This window comes from Triticum aestivum, chromosome 2B (genome assembly GCF_018294505.1).
Source record: "Triticum aestivum cultivar Chinese Spring chromosome 2B, IWGSC CS RefSeq v2.1, whole genome shotgun sequence".
In the NCBI taxonomy this organism is placed as follows: domain Eukaryota; kingdom Viridiplantae; phylum Streptophyta; class Magnoliopsida; order Poales; family Poaceae; genus Triticum; species Triticum aestivum.
The window spans coordinates 520354189-520374139 of NC_057798.1; the positions used below are offsets into that span (position 1 = coordinate 520354189).

Consider the following 19951-nt stretch of genomic DNA (forward strand, 5'->3'; position numbering starts at 1 on the left):
CAGCCAAGAAGGCTACAGGGCCCGGACATCCGGCCCCCAGGCCCCTGACATCCGGCCTCCCACGAAGCCCCGTAAATCCGGCCCTCTGCCCAGAAATCCGGCGCCCCGCACCAGAGACTACAGAAGGTCGCACAGCCAGCCCGGACATCCGGCCACCAGCCCGGACATCCGGCCTCACATGAAGCCCCGGACATCCGGCCCGACGCCCGGACATCCGGCCTCACCTGCGCGTGAACAGTGAAGGGCCGAAGCCCATGTACCCTTTCGCCCCGTAGACTATATATACTCCATCCCCTTCCTCTTTCTAGGGTTAGCATTGGATTAGCTCATATTTGTGTGAGAGCCTTTGCTCATCCACTCGGTTACTTCTCCACGGAGATCAGGACCTCTTCGGAGAAGATCCCCCAGCGGATTCAAGACCCCTATCTAGGGAAGAACATCAAGGCCTCCTCTTGGAGATGAACGGTTCCTTTGTATCCTTACCTTAGTTGACTTTGTCTCTTGTGGATCTCTTATGTGTGTGGTGATCTAGCACTTGTGTGATCGATTCCTTGTTGGTTGAGTGATTCTCTCTCGTTTTCCCCGTGTTTCCCCTTGTGCTTCCACGTGTTCTTCGTGATTCCTCCGTAGGATCCACTCCAAACGTGAAAGATCGATGCTATAGGGTTCCGCCCTACATCAAAAGGTTAATTAGCCTCACTATCCTTCCTCCTCATTTCTCCGTGACGTCGCCTTTGAATCCTCTATGTGAATCCATCTTGTTGATTTTAACGGGTCGTGCAGTTAATTAGCCTCTTTTTATTTCCTCCTTTCTCTGTCATTATCTCCAAGACGGGGAAACTCAAAGACGTATATAAATTGGGTAGATTGTATGTAAGGGAGCGAGGTGGGACTACTAAATATGTGAATCAACCTTCACTTTTACACACAATATGAGCTAGTTGAGTTGGCCGTGACATTATATAGTGGGTGATAGGTTTTGAGTTCGATTATGCTCACAAGCAAGTTTTATTTTACCTCAAACGGGGTAGGTTGGCCAGCAAGTATTCGGGATAGGTGGGCCATTCTGTTATCCTGGCGCGCACGAAACATGAAAGAACCTTGGCTCTACGAATTAGTACCACCTCGTGTATGGATGAAAAATCGGGTGAATGGATGAAAAATACAGGGAAAACACCTTTCTTTATTAATAGATATAGATTAGCGCATTGGTATTTTAATTTTTTTAAGTTAACATGGCACATTTATTGAATATACCATGGTAAATTATTGTATCAGAGGATGACGATTTTATAGAATATAGCATTACAAATTTCTTAAACTACAACATGTCAGTTTGTAAATTTATGTTTTATGCCATTTATGTATCAACTTTTTTTTTCTAATGGCAAATCTGTTTTCTTGCAAGAAGCAGTTAAATAGGCCTAGCCCTTTTTTCTTGTATGTTCTCTCGACTAGCATGGGGGCTCAAGATGGTGCCCGCTAAAGTGAACATTCGACAAAGTGAGATTGGTTCGCTCGATCAAGAGCGACTATGTCTTGCTTATAGCGGGACCTAACGTACGCTCGCGTCAAGGATGCACTGGTGAGCCGGCCTAGTATTTCCAGCTGTGACTAATGGTCCAGCCCAACTTCCAGGTTTGCTAGTTCTGTTTATATTTTGAATATATATTAAACACATATATTCCAAAAATTAATTTACCACAAAAACAAAGTAAGATCAAGAATTTAAGAAAAAAGTAAGATCAATAATTTACCACAAAAAAACTATTGATAGCCTTAAAAAATGTTTGTGACCTTTAAAAAATATTCACGTGTTTCCAAAACATGTACAAAGATTTTTTAAAAGCGTTTATAAAATGTAAAGAAATGTTCGTATAATTCATGAAATTGAAACGTGTATAAAAAATATTTCACATGTATAAGGAAAATATACAATGTGTACGAAGAATTTAGACATCAAAACATATATTTGAAAAGAAAATTAATCATGTATAAAAAAAAGTTGAACCTGGATAAAAAGTGTTTTAGATATATATCAAAAGTGTATAATGTGTATGAAAACAATACACATTAAAACAAATATTTTCAAAAAAATAATAATCATGTAACTAAATATATATTAAGAGTGTATAAAAGATATTTTGGATGTATAAGAAAAATGTACGATGTGTACGAAGAAAAGTAGGCATCAAAACATATATATGTAAAAATGTTAATCCTGTATACGAAAAATATTAAACCAGTATAAGAATGTTTTAGATATATAATAAAATGTATAATATGTATGAAAACAATAAACATAAAAACATTTTTAATGTTAATCAATTATTTGAAAAATATTAAACATATATTTCAAAAATGTTCTTGACGAATACAAAAAATGTACAATGTGTAAAAAGAATGTAGACATGTGCTAGAAAAGGGGAAAAAGGAAAAAGAATCTAAAAACCCAAAGAAACAAACATAGAAAACCGAAGAGAAAAGGTAAAAAGGAAACTAGAGAAAAACAAGTGCAAAAAAGGAAAAGAAACAAAGAAATAAAAATCCAAAGAAAATCGAGAAAGAAAAAACCACAAAGTAAAACGAAGAAAACAGATGATAACCGAGAAAGAAACAAAGAAAGCCAAAAAAAATTAAAAAATCCGAGGGGAACTAGTAAGAAAAGTGAAAACGAGAAGGAAACAAAGAAAAAAAACAGAGAAAGAAAAAAAATAAAGGAATGGAAAACCGAAAAACCCATAGAAAAGCAACGAAATACCCCAGCTAACGAGCATCCTTATCCGAAAACCGAATGAGTCGCCAGCGTACAGAAAAAAGGATAGACCGGGCCAATACCTACGCAAGGGACTGAAAGCTTCGCCGAGGAGAGCATGCATCTCGTTATAAGCGAAATATAGCCCCCGCACGCTCTGTGGTCCATAATCCTACAAGTACCCCCTCCATTACATAATGTAGTGCGTATAGTTTTTTAAAAAGTAAACCTTTTGAAAATTTTGAGCAAGTTTATAGAGAAAACTATTCACATATACATTACCAAGTACATGAAAGATGAACCAAATATATGAAAGATGAAACTACGTCTTACGGTGAATCTAATGGTATGTGTTTGACATTCTAGATGCAAATATTTTTCTTCACAAACTTGGTGAAAATTTCCGAGGTTTGAATTTTCAAAAATTCATATGCACTAAATTATGATATAGCGTGGCGCTGGATAAGCTTTGAAGAAGACTAAACCTCGAGTGGTTGACAGCGCAGTAAACAACCCGTCAAAAAAGAAAAGAAAAATGGCAGTGTTACACGGATATGTGTCGGCTGATTGTCTCACCAACCTCAGTACACAGCAACTTGTTCGTTGCTCCGTGCCGCCAGTTCGGGTAAGCTTGTCCCGACAAGCGGCGGCGCGACTCGCCGCCCTGCCCCCTGCGTCCCTCTCACGGCCGGCCTCCAAATACTACTCCTACATCTCCACGGCCGGCCCCCTGCAGTAGATAGATCCCGCACGCAAGCCAGCGAGATCGGCGCGTCGCTTAACTCCGCGCAGCTAGTAGAGCAGCGCAGATGGTGGAGATCCCGGTGGTCGACCTGCGGCTCGCCGGCGCGCAGCCGGAGGAGTCGGCCCGGCTGCGGGACGCGTGCGAGCGCCTGGGCTGCTTCCGCGTGTCCGGCCACGGCGTGCCCGCGGCGCTCCAGGCGGAGATGAAGGCCGCCGTGCGCGCGCTCTTCGACCTCCCCGACGAAGCCAAGCGCCGCAACGCCGACATCATCGCCGGCAGCGGCTACGTCGCGCCCAGCCCCGCCAACCCGCTCTACGAGGCCTTCGGCCTCCTGGACGCCGCGGACCCCGCCGACGTCGACGCCTTCTGCGCGCGCCTCGACGCGCCGCCCCGCGCCAGGTCGGACCAAATCGACCGCACCTCTCTTGGCACCAAATCAATTTCGGATCCTCCGGTTTTGACCTCGGTTCGCGCTAATCTGTCGCAGGGAGACCGTCAAGAGCTACGCCGAGGCGATGCACGAGCTGATCGTGGACGTCGCCGGCAAGGTGGCCGCGAGCCTGGGGCTGGAGGGCCACCCGTTCGAGGACTGGCCGTGCCAGTTCCGCATCAACAGGTACAACTACACGGAGGACACCGTGGGCTCCTCGGGCGTGCAGATCCACACGGACTCCGGCTTCCTCACCGTGCTCCAGGAGGACGACTGCGTCGGCGGCCTCGAGGTGCTGGACCCCACCACCGGCGAGTTCGTCCGCGTCGACCCCGTCCCCGGCTCCTTCCTCGTCAACATCGGCGACGTCGGCACGGTAGCATCGAGCATCGATTTGTTTCATCTGGAAATTCTTGGGAGTATTCGTTTCCGTCCGGTGCGCTGAGCCTCTGAGTGAGCACCCTGTTTTGTGTTTCAGGCGTGGAGCAACGGGAGGCTGCACACCGTGAAGCACCGGGTGCAGTGCGTGGCGGCGGTGCCGCGCATCTCGATCGCCATGTTCCTGCTCGCGCCCAAGGACGACAGGGTGTGCGCGCCGGAGGCGTTCGTCGACCCGCAGCACCCGCGCCGGTTCAAGGCGTTCAACTACGATGACTACAGGAAGCTCCGGCTGTCCACCGGCGAGCGTGCCGGCGAGGCGCTCGCTCGAATGGCGGCCTGAGACGCGTGACGTAGCTATTTGGCGGGGCCTCTGCCTGCCTGTTGGCTCGAGAGTGTAACTCTGAGCTTTTCAGAGAGAGCTAAGCTTCAGTCGATTATTGACGTCGAGAGTGTAACTCTGAGCTTTTCAGAGAGAGCTAAGCTTCAGTCGATTATTGACGTCGAGAGTGTAACTCTGAGCTTTTCAGAGAGAGCTAAGCTTCAGTCGATTATTGACGGTTGAACCAAGTGAGGCTGTGAATTGTCGTTGTTTGCATCGATCAATAAAACCCTGTACGAATTGCAAAAGTGAAAACTGCAAAAGTGCAAACTATGGTCTCCCCTTCCCCGCAAGGCCGCAACTCAAGACGGCAATCCTTTTTTCTTTTCCTTTTTTCAGCCAATTATTATTCTTAGAGCAACTAGTGGTCAAGTGGGCAGCCCACCATATTTTTGAAGGGTGCACGCAAGCAAATCACCGTTATTTGCAATCATATGAAGTGTTGACGTGTTGTGCTTACCTTTTCAGTGGTCATCCATCCTCAAATTGCTCCAGATTAAGAACGCTTAATTTTAAGATTTCTTTTGGATGAGCTCATGAAAAAAAAGATGCAGCTTGTTGATATAGGTGGTCTATCATTTCTATTAAGCCGGGATGTCACATCCACCATTAAATCCATCTACACATAATGTGAATTCTATGTCATTTATGAGCCGCTAAACAAAATATACAAGAAAAGTTTGGAGAAATTTACCTCCAGGCAAGCTCCTGAACACCTTGAGGGCGCGCGGTCGGAGGGATGGCGTGGCCGGACTACTGGAAGAAGTTTGCAAAGCTGCGAGGAAGCATGGGAAGCCCAGCGACGTCTCAATGGTGGTGAATGGGGATAAATCACGGCGGTTCAGGCGATAGACTGGCACCAAACAATCACGGCGTGGGGATGTGGGCGGTGAGGAAAGGGAGCCCACATTCTGAATGTCTGTGGCGCCAATTTTTAGGTGGATGGAGTGCGCACGTCTTGCCCAATCTTCAACTATGGAGGCTCGTGAGCTGGATTTGGAGCACCCACCAAAAATGATAGAGGACAGGATGAAACTTTGCTAGATGGGCCTTTATGGAAGAACTTGGCATAATGGCAGTTTTTATGAAGACCAGGCCGATACGAAGGCTTTGCTAGAGTTGCTCTTACCTCACATCCCCTCGATGGTGGGAGGTGGCGGCGATAGAACAAGGTTCTGAACGGGGATATAGGTGGCGGTCAAATCAGGAATGGACGGAGACACGTGTGGGGCTAGTATTGTTAGAGATATATTTGGTTTACATGTATTTGTGTATTTGGTAGTCTAGGATAGTCCTGGCCATGGGAAGCCCGGCCCGACCGGCCCGGCCTGAAAAAGCCCGACCCGGCCCGGCCCGACGCTGCCCCCGGGCCTAGTTTTTGAGCCCAAAGGCCGGGCCGGGCCGGGCCCGGGCCCGTCGTTTTTGCCATTTTTGAAGGTCTGGCCGGGCCGGCCCGAAGCCCGACGGGCTTTTACGTGCTCGGGCCGGGCTCGGGCCCAGAAACACAGGCCCGATGGCCGGGCCGGGCCGGGCCCGGGCCTGAGTTTTTTGTGTCGGGCTTGGCTAGGCCCGGCCCGAGGTTTGGCCAGGTATAGTCTAGGATTTGTAATCCGTCTCCTATCTTGTCTCTAGAAGAGGCTTCTTATTCTCCAAGTCTGTACTTCTATATATACTCGTCAGTGAGCCTCAATACAACATCCATCATATTCCGTCAATCTTCTCTCTATTCCCTTCTAACTAGTATGACTCTAGGCATGACATGATATATCGGCACCCGTGGTGACAACGTGAGGTGGCGGGCGACGCCAAAATGCCAAAATGTGTATTGATAATTAAATTTTATGATGCTACAGTGGTTCCCAACAATTAAGAGGGGAAGCTTTTTAACGGGTTACTCTAAAAAGAATCCACAATAACAACACATTTTACACTAACCAACACCCTCGCTCGAAAGGGCGATGTACGCTGGTCACCACAACCAAATATCGTCAGATCGGATGCCCAACGAGACATAGGGGCCAACTCCCTCCAGGCGCACCCGATTGAAGCATCATCAAGATGGGGGAGAAGCAAGATCATCTTATTCCGACCCCCCCCCCCTATGGAGGCTCGCGAGCTGGATTTGGAGCACCCACCAAAAATGATAGAGGACGGGATGAAACTCTGCTAGATGGGCCTTTATGGAAGAACTTGGCATAATGGCAGTTTTTATGAAGACCAGGCCGATACGAAGGCTTTGCTAGAGTTGCTCTTACCTCACATCCCCTCGATGGTGGGATGTGGCGGCGATAGAACAAGGTTCTGAACGGGGATATAGGTGGCGGTCAAATCAGGAATGGACGGAGACACGTGTGGGGCTAGTATTGTTAGAGATATATTTGGTTTACATGTATTTGTGTATTTGGTAGTCTAGGATAGTCCTGGCCATGGGAAGCCCGGCCCGGCCGGCCCGGCCCGAAAAAGCCCGACCAGGCCCGGCCCGACGCTGCCCCCGGGCCGGGCTCGGGCCTAGTTTTTGAGCCCAAAGGCCGGGCCGGGCCGGGCCTGGGCCCGTCGTTTTTGCCATTTTCTGAAGGTCGGGCCGGGCCGGCCCGAAGCCCGACGGGCTTTTACATGCTTGGGCCGGGCTCGGGCCCAGAAACACAGGCCCGATGGCCGGGCCGGGCCGGGCACAGGCCTGAGTTTTTTGTGTCGGGCTTGGCTAGGCCCGGCCCGAGGTTTGGCCAGGTATAGTCTAGGATTTGTAATCCGTCTCCTATCTTGTCTCTAGAAGAGGCTTCTTATCCTCCAAGTCTGTACTTCTATATATACTCGTCCGTGAGCCTCAATACAACATCCATCATATTCCGTCAATCTTCTCTCTATTCCCTTCTAGCTAGTATGACTCTAGGCATGACAGGATATATCGGCGCTCGTGGTGACAACGTGAGGTGGCGGGCGACGCCAAAATGCCAAAATATGTATTGATAATTAAATTTTATGATGCTACAGTGGTTCCCAACAATTAAGAGGGGAAGCTTTTTAATGGGTTACTCTAAAAAGAATCCACAATAACAACACATTTTACACCAACCAACACCCTCGCTCGAAAGGGCGATGTACGCTGGTCACCACAACCAAATATCGTCAGATCGGATGCCCAACAAGACATAGGGGCCAACTCCCTCCAGGCGCACCCGACTGAAGCATCATCAAGATGGGGGAGAAGCAAGATCATCTTATTCCGACCCCCCCCCCCCCCCCCCCCCCCCAAACTGATGCAATGCCTCCAAGGAAGACCAGGCCTAACCTAAATACTCGTTGGAGCGAAATTGCCGTGGTCCCCGGCCTCTCTCGCCGCCGGAGTGGCAGGCGAAGGATCTTGACAAGTTGAAGATTAAGGAGGAAGAGAAGTGCGGTTCAAATAGTATGGCAAAGTAGAATGTATTCTTTTCATCAATAGGAAAGTATTGGTCTGATTTTGGTTAGGAGTTTCAGCTGCAGGGCAGAATGTTTCCGTTGCAAGATTTTGTTTTTTCATATATTCCAATAAGAAAAACAAAATTCAGTGATTCTTTTTCCTCTCTCCCTGATGCGCACCTCATCCAAAACTACCGCACTTCCGCCGCCGCACGGCGATGCTCTCCTCGTCGCTCGCCTTCTCACCCCACCGCCTAGCCCCTTCCCCCGCCGCTGTTCGCCGGAGCACATCTTCCACCATCACGATGCGGGACCGGGGCAAGAACCGGAAGCCGATGCAGCGGGGGCGCTACCTCAGCACCGAGGCCATCCAGGCCGTCCAGTCGCTCAAGCGCGCCACCCTCTCTGGAGCACCCGCCGGCGGCGCCGTCGTGACGGACCCCAAGCTGCGGCGGCTGCTGAAGGCCGACATGGTCGCCGTCTTCCGCGAGCTCGCGGCGCAGGGCGAGGCCCACCTGGCACTCAAGGTACAACCGTATTTGTGTGTGCACTACTGGGAGCAGAGTGTATTGAGCTAGGATTCATAGTTCACATTTGTTGATTAGCCCTGCTGTGTACTCACAGTTGCTGATTATGAAGCCTTCCTGGACATTAGGGTGGATGGGCTCGTTTTTCTGGCCTGATCCACCAATTTGCACTAATTTATCACTACAGGAAATGTTAGAATAAATCCGAGGCATACCGTCGATCATCCGAGGACCAAGCAATCACACGAGCACGACACCAAAATTTGTTAACGAGGTTCACCGATATGGCTACATCCCCGGGCCTGACTACGGGCGCTCCTCCCCGTGACACCGCTACAATACCGCACCCGGTCACCCTGGATCCGGCACATGCCACCGGCTTCCCCTGCGTTTCGGTGCTATTATGTTGGCATAGGTTACATCGTGTGTCTACCCTCGCTATATAAGAGAGGCCTAGGATACAAGTGTCCTACTAGGACACGACTCCACATCCTATGTAAACACGATACAACTACAAGTCCAACTGTAACCTACCTTGTACACTATATATATTCGACACAACTCTAACAAACTCCACCTTGGCGAATATTCTCCACCACCTTGAATTTGTCCATGCGTCAAATTTTCATGTACATTGGACTTGAGCTTATCCCATGAGTACCGCTGCTACTCCAAAGACTCCATATGACTCCACCTGCAACTTGTAGTCCCTTCTTTTCTTGACCACAGTCAACCCTCGAGCAAAATTAAGTTCCTTGTTACTCTAGCTTGTGCTCCCAACTTCCAGAGTGTCCGTCCAACGCCATCACACACCGATCACTGACCTGCGTGAAAGTGAACAACTCACATATTGGGTGTCACACATAAGAGTTACCTGAACTCAACATCACCGCTCTTTCTTGACCGTCCTGTCTGAAACTTGAAGGAATTTCACCATTGCTTGTAGTCATCCCAAGTCAAATTCGCAGTTGTCTCACCACATGTATGACCACCAGAGCCCTAGCCGTCTCCATGTCCCGTGCATACCGCATGCCTCGCTACTATTACCGCGTCGAGCCTCCGTTGTCCCGGTCGAGTCTCAAGGGTCGCGAACCCACACCACTCAACCCCCAAGTACCACCGATCATCACCGACCGATGACGAGTTTCACGCTTCCATCAAACCACTGGGCTCCAGTCCGAATTGCGCGCCTCTCGCTTTTTTTCCCGCTGAATAGGCTTCGACTCTCTGTCGACTTATGCCGTAGCCCCTCAATCAGCACAGAGTGAAGTCTTCCAGACTCCAGCTCCACCTTCAACATGACTCCATGGTAGATGATCAGTCCACCCCTGCGCCTCATCGACTTCAAGCTCCGTGTATACACCACCTTGAATCAATCCCGCGCCATAGTCTTGTTGAAGCCACACAAGCACTCATGCCTGTGCCACGTGTTTCCACGCCCAGAAGTCGGTCACCATCAGCAGCACGCTCCTATGTCGTCGTCGCTGATCCCGCACCATCTTCTGTTCCAACCGACTTACGTCGATCCATCAGACTGACAAGTCTGACCCAGCCGAACTTATCCGACTGCAATCATGCTCCACCCTGCGTCATGTCTGCCCAGCACTTCTTCATGCATTGCTTGACGCCCTGTATTTGCATGATCCGCACGACGCGCTCCAAGCTCCTCCGAACCTTATACGCACGTCGCCAACCTGCCAAACTCCTGATAAAACCCGTGCACAATTAGCAACACTTCAAAAAGAATATTTTTTTTACTTTTCTCGTAGTCTTCATGGATGCAAAGCCTTTGCTTCCCATAACCTCCAAAGCTTCCTTTCTTAAATCCTGTTGCAATCCCAAGCCACGTTCATACCACATGCAGGTTGCCTTTTCCTTTTAACAAATCTGTTTGCTGAGCGCTACCCTGCCTTCCAATCGAACGCAACACACCTCCAGCTTCCACGCTTGCCTGGCCCATCCAGCACACAGCCTCCACACGGCCCAGCATGCGACACGTTGCCGCTGTTCAGCCTTGGCCCAAGCGCCTCGCCGTCACGCTGCTGTGTGCTGCCAAATCACGTGCGGACTCGATCTGATCGATCGACCAGCCGCCGCTGCCGCACGATAGGTCTCCCGCTGGCTGCTGCTGTGTATCACCAATTCGATCTCGCCGAGTGCTTCGCTCCGCCGCCGCTTGCCAATCCGACTGCTTTTTTTTTTCCGATCACACGACGTCTCCAGATCAATTCCGTCCGCTGCGACACGCTGACGATGATCATGACATCGAATCTTCCTCCTCTAGATCAAACACAACCGCGACCTCATCGTAACCTTGCTCATGATACCACTTGTTAGAATAAATCCGAGGCATACCGTCGATCATCCGAGGACCAAGCAATCACACGAGCACGACACCAAGATTTGTTAACGAGGTTCACCGATATGGCTACATCCCCGGGGCCTGACTACGGGCGCTCCTCCCCGTGACACCGCTACAATACCGCACCCGGTCGCCCTGGATCCGGCACATGCCGCCGGCTTCCCCTGCGTTCCGGTGCTATTATGTTGGCATATGTTACATCGTGTGTCTACCCTTGCTATATAAGAGAGGCCTAGGATACAAGTGTCCTACTAGGACACGACTCCACATCCTATATAAATACGATACAACTATAAGTCCAACTGTAATCTACCTTGTACACTATATATATTCGACACAACTCTAACAGGAAACCTAGGCTATTAATGAACTGTCTGTTCAGATCATCTGCCATCGTTTGGAAACAGCTCTGGCCACTTATGAGTCACAGCTCTCTAAATTGTTCCTGCTTTGTTCTGAACCAAGGTTATCTCATTATATGGCTGTAGTAGGTGAGCCATAGATGACATTTCCTAAGCATACCAGCAGGAATGAATCTGTGAAGTGATGAATGTGGGTATAGTTCCTTATCATTCTTGCAACAGGAACCTTAAATAGCAAGTTCGTTTTAGTCTACATTAAGAATGATGTACGCGCAAAATTTACATGAGTGATAAATTTTACTCGAGCAACCGCCAACCAGCAGGAGATGGTGGTCATCCTTTTAGACGGAACATGCTGAAACACCATAAAACACGCTAACTACTGATATTGCAGCCCACACAAGGCGCTCGTGCTGTGAGCCTGCTGGTGCTGGTCATGAATACTGATCATCCATTGGCAGTAAACGGGGATGCCGAGATTTAGTCTGTTCTTGTTGCCCTTTAACCATTATGAGTTTCGTAAATGCTTCCTTTTGGAGTATTTGCATGGCAATTTACTTTGTATTCATCAGTACAGTTTCTACCATAGTATTATTACCTGCATTTGGATTAATAGATGATGCTGGCAAGCAGATACTTCTTGACTGGAACTTAGAAATGCACACTAAGATGCCTCTTGTTTTGTCACCTATGTCAGGTCTTTGAGGAGATTCGAAAGGAGCACTGGTACAAGCCTAGGTTGTTCTGGTATGTTGATCTTATTACAGTGCTTGCTAGCAAAGGATTGAGGTCCGAGGTTGGCAAAGCCTGTTCGTATCTGAAGAGGGAGCAATTGGAACCCGACACGGATGGTTTCAATCTGCTTCTGAAGACACTCTTAGATGCTGAGTTCACACAATTAACAATGGACTGCTTCCGTCTTATGAAACTATGGGACACGGAACCTGACAGGACAACATATATAAAACTGGTCAAGGGTCTTGAATCCCTAGGAGAGATGGATCTATCTGCTAAGATGAGGTTGGAAGCAGAAAGTGACTATGGTGACCTTTGGGACTTATTTGACGAAGAGGAGACGATTGAGGCTTGAGCAGTTCGTTGTTAACAGGATGTTGTATGGCCATGCTGGAAGGGAATCATTTCTAAAGTTTTTTATGCAGTGTTAGAACAGATGAATGGAAGTCCATGATCTTGGAGGCAGTAGAATTTTTGTGCAACAAGTAGTGATTAGTTACTAGTACCATTATCTACCCGAGATTTATAAATAGTAAAGAAGGGCTACCTCCAGGCTGCAGCTTCATCAGTTCATGTTTTTCTCTTGGGAGTGTAACTTGCTAGTGTTTCCTTTGAGAATATCTCTGTGTATAATCAATCGCATTGTTGCTTCTGGATGTATAGTCAAACTGACGTGCACAATCAAATTACTGATATCTTTTCATGATTTCATTTCAGTATGAATGGCTATGTGTACTTGCTTGCGAAAATGTAGGCACCATCTGCCTTACAGAAAGATAAGATGTCTTACAGCTATCTGGCAGATTAACAGAGAGCGAAACTTCCTCCTCCTCTGGCGCTCCCGCGGGCGGCAGGGGAGGAACCCTAGCCGCCGGCCGCCTCTCCACCTCTCTTCTCCTCCTCCCCCTCCTGCCGCCGCCAGAGGGCGCGCCCGGGCGAAGCCCGGCCGGCGCCGGCGGCGGCGGGGCGTCTTCATCGCCTCATTCGGGAGGGCTGGCGCGGGCCGGCTGACCTGGATCTGGTCACGGCGTTCTCGCGGGGCGCCGCGGCGCGGCCCCTCATCGGCGCAGGAGCGCGCGGGTGTGCGTGTGGCGTGATGGGCTGCTCCTCGGTGGTGCTCGGCTGGTGTGGTGACGGCGGCGGCTCGATCCAGGTCCGGTTGGGGCGGGCTGCGGGCGGTGCGGGCTGCGGGCGGATTCCTCCGCCGTGGCGGCTGGCGGAGGGGTCGGCGCAACAGTGGCGGCCTCGGCCTCGGCTTTCCCCTCCTCTTCTTCATCCGGGGGGGAGGAGGTGGGATGGGCCGGGGGTCGGGGATGGCTGCCGGCGCCCCAGCCAAAGCTGACCTCGCGGCGGCAACGCTTTGGGGTCGGCCGACAGATTGTGGTTCCGGTGGTGCGTGCCCGGCGGTTTGGCGACCCGTGCACGAGGGATGGAGGTCTTCGATCAAATCCGGGTGAAAACCTGCTATTGGCGATTGCGAAGGCCGGCGATGGCGACGCTGTCTGCGTCGTTCCCGTCCTGAAGGCATCGTCGTGGAGAAGTTCAAGGCCACTCTCTGCTACCTCCGGGGGAAACCCTAGATCAGTAGATCGGATGACGGCGGCTCTCTAGTGTCGTTTCCCCCCTGGGGCGTCATTCTTGGAGGTGCACACGGGCTCGAGGGACTAGAGGACGGTGACTTTGGTGGAGCGGTGCTTCATCTTGCACTTTGATGGTGACGGATCTCGGCGGCGTGGCGCTGTCGAGACTCGGCGTCTGATGCGCGGAGATGGACTCGTGCAGGAGGTGGTAGCTGTCTGGCGTCATGGTGGCGTTGATGGCAGATAGGCCTGGCAAGGTCGGTGCAACAGTACAGCTCTGAAGATGGATTGGTGGCAGGCGGCTGCGGCGGCCTCATACCCGGCAGGGGTCCTGGTTGAGAAGCACGCCGGACTGGTGGGTGCCCATACCAGGCAGGCGTCCTGGGTGGGACCTCAAGTCTTTAGATGTTTAGGTTTGGCTGCGTGGTCTGTTTGGTATTAGGCCCAGGCTTTCAGCGCCCCTACATCAACTGGATAGGGATAGCGACAGTTGTCGCTGGTTTTGGTGGCTTTAGACTTATTGTTGTATGACTCTGTACGGTCTTGTGTCAATAATTAATAATATGGCCGTATGCATCGCCCAGATGCAGAGGCCGGGGGTCGTCCTCCTTTTCTAAAAAAAACAGCTATCTGGTAAACTTAACAGTTCATCTGTTTTTGCCAATTGCAGCAATCAATATCAGTACAATGTCAGTACGAGATGATCAAAATGTCATCATATGCAAAGAACAAGCGGCAACATTCCTACCAACTCTCACCTGTACAAGTTTCTCTTCACTTTCAGAGAGTAATGCAGTTGCCAACAAAAATCCTTGCAAGGCAAATCAAGAGCTTCGTGAACGTTTGCTGGCTGCAACGGAGATCACTGAAGAAACAGCCGGGTGATCAAACGAGACCTCTGCTACAACGAGCCCGGGGCGTGAGCGGCTAGTTGTTCAGATCAATGTCGAAAACAATCCTGGGCGCATCCGAGCGTGAACTAGATCCGGCGCCCTCCCTCGCCTGGTTCTCCGCGTCGCTCGAGCGGGCAGGCGGCGGCGGCGGAGCGACCACCGGCTTCGTGAACACCTTGTAGACCACCAGGTCCATGTTGGCACCGGTCGGGCCGGCTGTCGCGCCGCGGAAGGCGGCCGCGCCCTTGTGGAGCGCGTACTCCTTCATCAGCCACCGCGTCTGCTCCCACGTCACCTTGCCGCCGCCGTCGTCCGCCCGCGCCGCGCGGAACGCGAACCTGCGGTGGCGGGCGTACACCTCCCCGCGGAACTCGTACCCCTTCGCGTCGCCGTACTGCATCCACCACCCGCCGGGCGCCCGCCGCATGCTGCTGGCGGGCTTCGCCGCGAAGAAGTAGCCCCACGCCTCCCCGTCCTGCTTCCTGTGGCTGGGCGGGAAGGGGAGCGCGTCCGGGCTCGCCGCGAAGATGTCCACGCCCTCCGCGACGAAGCCCGGGGCGGCGCGGTCAGCGATCTTGCCAGTGGTCGCCTTGGGGCCGAGGTACTCGACGATGATCTGGCGGCCGCTGGGTACCTTGTAGCTGTAGTTGTACTCCCCGCCGACGCGCGTCCACGACATGGCATTGTCGTTGAGGTTGCCAGCGTCCTCGTTTACGCCGGAGTGCGCAGGCGTCGCGGGGATCACCGGCTTCGCGATGACCTTAGGTGGTCGGTCCGAGCGCGGCGGAAGGGGGCTTCCTCCTGGCCGGAGCGTCTCGCCACGGCAGGCACACGGCAGTAGCGGTGGAGCGCCCCCTCGGGCCTTGACGAACGCCGCCCGGGTTGGTTGGGCTTGGCGCGACGGAACGCTGCCTCCTACCCGCCGGACCACCAAGCCGGAGCGGGCAGGCGGCGGCACGGGAACCGCCGGCTTGGTGAAGACCTTGCGGACCACGAAATCCATGTTGGCGTTGGGGTGCTCGGGCAGCTTGCTGCGGAAGACGGCCGCATCCTTGTCGAGGCGGTACTCCTTCATCAGCCACCGCGTCGGCGTCCACACCACCCGAGCCCGCTCCGCCCGCGTGACGTAGAACGCGTACCTGCTCCGGTAGCCGAGCGCCTCCCCCTTGAGGTCGTACCGCTTCTCGGCGCCGTGCCGCACCCAGCACCCGCCCGGCGCAGGCTGGGCGCTGTCGGCGGTCGGGGCCGCGGCGGCGAAGTAACCCCACACCTCCCCGTGCGGCCCCCTGTGGCTCGCCTGGAAGGGGAGCGCGCTGGGGCTCGCGGCGAAGACGTCCACGCCCGCCGTGACGACGCAGCCGCCGGGGATGACGACGGCGTCGGGGAGCTCGCCGCGGAGCGCGTTGCGGCCGAGGTACAACGTGATGAGCTGGCGGCCGCTGGGCCTGAACACCGTTCCTGGCCGCAGCGCCAGCACGGCGGGTTGCGGCGTCGCCATGGAGATGGAGAGTTGCAAACTTGCGAAGCGAAGGAGCCCGAGGAGGTGCGCGGTCGGGTTGTTGGGCTTCGGAGAGAAGAGGAGTTCGAGTCATGGGAGGTTTTGGGTTAGGGGCTGTATATATAGTGGCACGATCGTGGATGGCAAGCAGTGGTGTTCTCCAAGCCAAGTCCAATTGCAAATCCAAGATTGTCCTTCGAAGTGAATAATAAGCTTCTAAAAATCCTGGGAGTAGCCGATTCTGGCCTCCTGGGACTTTCTGTAGCAGCAGTGGTAGATTCCTACAAAATGTGCTGTTGTGGACAGCATTTTCCTCCAACAAAAAAACAGTAGGATGGTAAGTCACAGATACATGGATGATGGATCCAAGTGTGGAGATCATATTCAGCAAGTTATCTGGACTGCAAAATCGTTTGCGTGCCGCTCGTTTCGAACACACAGAAAAGAGGCCTCCACAGAAAACGTTCCTCCGTCATGATCTGCTGCTATTAATAGTAATGTTCGGCAAATGAAGTGCTACAAGATCTACCAGTCATTGCTAGGCTCTGGACTGAATTGACTAGCACAAATTTAGTCCTCTGGATCATGAATATTCCAGTCAGTACGTAGCATTGAAATTTACTAGTGCTTCAGTTCAGTCCAATTTATAGAATGGAAAACGACTCTAAATTTGTATGTGCATTGAACAAAATAAGGGAGTACCAATTGTCACATCTATACAAATTTTCGCACTATGATCCTATCCACATAGGGTATCGGTGGCCTCGTGATCACTTTATGAATACTACACTACAAAGTCAATGTTTTCTCATCTTCCATATGATAGGTGTGATTATGGAAATTGATAGATTGTTTCTCGCCTGCATAAAGCATGAATTGCTAGTAATCGCCGGTCAGCCATACGGCGGTGAATCCGTTCTCGGGCCGTAGGTGATTACAACTTTTCTGTGACCAACCCTATGAAATTATAATCTCTAAACAAGTATAAGCAAATAAAATCATAGGGTTACCTAAAGGTCGAATGATATACCTCCTGAAGTATACTGGCAGTTTTCTGAAATTTTGTTCTGGCAGTACATTAATTATGCAAGGTGAATGTGCTACATAAGGACATAATTTTAGATATAAGTCAGAAAGGAACTAATTATTTATTGATTTAAACCATTACTCCTTGGCAAATGCAATTGCTACAAAATCTGCTTGACTTGGCTAAGCTCTAGGAGACTGGAGAGCAATGGCTAGCAATATTTTGTACTTGAAGGTCTTGACTCTTGAGTCTAACACATCAAAGTGCTGCCAAAAATAACTCGTGCAACCCTGAAGCAATTATTGTAAGCTTGATAACATTCCAGCCAGTAGCATTTATGGAGAAGTTTCCCTTATCCTTACCCTCACAGTTCTGTCCAATTCATATATCTACAAAGAAACGGACACCGAATTTCTGCAACATGATTTGGTGCTTACAAATTTTCTAGTATGAACAATAAATATGCAGAAAAAACTGTAAGTTCTCTAAAAGGTATAAAACCTCTGAACTGTTCTGATAGATGTTGCAAGGGGGATGGATCACAATTTTTTGAACAAAGGGTGAGTTTTATTGATTCAAATGAAGCATCAACCAAATACAAACACAATGAGCACAATCACAACCTCTACATAGCTAGGATACACACCCACACCAACACACACAAACATAGCAAAGTCATACAAGACCAAAGCTATGTTAAGCGACAGAAGAAAACTCCAAAACGATGAAAACAGTGATCGACGAACTACAACAACCAATCTGCCTCAACTAGATCGAGCGCACAATCAAGAACTGAAAACACAAGAGACACAACAACGCTGAAGAAATCAACATGCAGCTGTGGCGTAATGCTACTCCTGCAGGAGGAGGAGCACCGCCCCTTGGTCGCCCTAGTTCCCCAGCGTTAACCGCCGCATGAGCTCATCGAGTCGCGGGTACACGATGTAGCTCTCGGAGCCCTCGTCCTCGCTGGAGCTGCTGTCGACGGGCGGCGGCGGCGGCCGAGGGATCAGCGGCTTCCTGTAGACCTTGTGGACCACGAAGACGACGTCCGCCGGCACGGGGCCCGGGTGCGCGCGGCGGAAGGCGGCCGCGTTCCTGTTGAGCCGGTACTCCTTCATCCGCCAGCGCGTCGGCGATATTACCTCCCCGTCCCTCCACGAGTAGCGGTACGCGAACCTGCGCCGGAACGCCACTGCCTCCCGGCCGCCCTCGCCGCCGTAGTACGCCTTCTCCTGGCCGTACTGCACCCAGCACCCGGGCGTCGGGCACGTCTCGCCGGCGGGCTTTGCCGCGAAGAAGAAGCCCCATACCTCGCCGTAATCCCTCCTGTGGTTTTCCGAGAAGGAGAGCGCGCGTGGGCGCAAGGACAAGACGTCCACGCCCTCCTCGATGACGCCGGGGAGGAAGAAGCCGCCGAGCCCCGCCCTGGGCATGAGGTAGTGGCCGACGAGCTCACGGCCGGTGGGTTGGAACACGTAGCCAGCTTCTGCCAGATTAGCCATCGCCGACCGATGCTGAAGTTGTAGCCTAGCTAGGAGGGGTAGGTTCTGTGGGCGACGGGAAATGTTGGGTGGATCAGAGAGTTCGATTATGCCATGGGAGAACTCAGATCCGGGGGGCCTGCTCCTCCTTTTGTAGTAGATGGGATGGCATCATGGCAGTTGGCAGTGGCAGGGAAGGTTCCAGAAGCAAGTACAGATGGCACACCAGATAGGGGATGTCAAATTCGGTCGCGTGTACTCAATTCGAACAAAATTTGATGGCCCATTTGATCAAGAGTGTCCAATCTGAAAACAGGTCAGACCGAGTGGCCTTTTTCGGTCTTGTCCCGCCGGTTTGTTTCACAACCGTGCTTGGCCCAAAACAAATGGCACCGGATTAGAGTCCACAAAATTTTTCTAATATAAGAGAGCAGGGTGATCTAGGCTTCGAAACACCTTAGCATTTCTTGAGTCCCAAAATTTCCGGAGAATTGAGAGAGGCACGCCTCTGGCTAAATGAAGTTAGTAAGGTTGCTTTTGACATAGCACCCCTCCCCCTCCCGAAGCAAGTAGGCGGCAGAAGAGTAAGTTGTTGTCAAATCCGCATGGCTTTCGGACAGTTGATGAAGAGGTGATTTGTGTTTTCGGAAGGAACAAAGTACCTTAAAAGGGTGGCGGCTTATGAGAGTTGACTGTCAAACATATGTGCGTTGATTTAATTTGTTGCCGAACAATAACCAAGCAACAAATATTGACTATATCTAGAGCACGACAGCGCTAGATGAGCTTGGCATGAGGACATTCCACGAGACCATACATGCTAATTTTAAAGAGATAAAAAACAGCGGAACGATTCACCATCGATATGTATGCATCTATCTGACAAAGCAATGATGTCGGCGCTCTAAATGTTACTTCTACTAGTGAAAGAGGGAGGGTGATCTAGGCTTCGAAACGCCGCAACATTCCCTAGGTCCTAATTTAGATAATTGAGAGAGGCACCTCTAATTAAATGAAATTTTTGAGCTTGCTTTTAGCGTAGCAACAACCCATAAGCCCCGGAAGCAAGTAGGTGTGGGTTATTGCCAAATCCGCATGGGTTTCGGACAGTTGATGAAGAGGTTATCTGTCTTTGGTAGGAACAGGGTACCTCGTATGGGCGGCGGGTCGGGAGAGGTGCACGTCGAACATATTTGCCTTGGTTTATATTTCCTCAAACAATAACCAAACAACAAATATTGACCATATTGAGCATGGTAGTGCTAGATAAGCTCGGTATGATCACACTTCATATTTTTTTATTCCATGTGAGATCATACATGCTAATTTTAAAGGGACAAACATATAGCGACAAAATCATTGACGTCGGCGCTCTAAATGTAATTTTTTAAGCT

General features: G+C 50.9%; 3 protein-coding genes across 3 annotated transcripts; 2 read left to right on the plus strand and 1 right to left on the minus strand.

The window, feature by feature from the left end:
* The first annotated feature begins 3344 nt into the window (after window positions 1-3344).
* Window positions 3345-4976, plus strand: LOC123041549 (2-oxoglutarate-dependent dioxygenase DAO). Its single transcript, XM_044464147.1, has 3 exons — window positions 3345-3899; window positions 3988-4306; window positions 4409-4976. Exons 1-3 carry the CDS (start codon window positions 3565-3567, stop codon window positions 4649-4651), a joined length of 897 nt encoding a protein of 298 aa, XP_044320082.1. The 5' UTR covers window positions 3345-3564; the 3' UTR covers window positions 4652-4976.
* A 3259-nt stretch (window positions 4977-8235) lies between these two features.
* LOC123041550 (protein THYLAKOID ASSEMBLY 8, chloroplastic-like) lies at window positions 8236-12786 on the plus strand. Its single transcript, XM_044464148.1, has 2 exons — window positions 8236-8616; window positions 12038-12786. The coding sequence occupies exons 1-2, from the start codon at window positions 8308-8310 to the stop codon at window positions 12428-12430; spliced, it is 702 nt and encodes a 233-aa protein (XP_044320083.1). The 5' UTR covers window positions 8236-8307; the 3' UTR covers window positions 12431-12786.
* A 4853-nt stretch (window positions 12787-17639) lies between these two features.
* LOC123041552 (NAC transcription factor NAM-B2) lies at window positions 17640-18663 on the minus strand. Its single transcript, XM_044464149.1, has one exon. The coding sequence runs from the start codon at window positions 18576-18578 to the stop codon at window positions 17964-17966; it is 615 nt and encodes a 204-aa protein (XP_044320084.1). The 5' UTR covers window positions 18579-18663; the 3' UTR covers window positions 17640-17963.
* Window positions 18664-19951: the final 1288 nt, after the last annotated feature.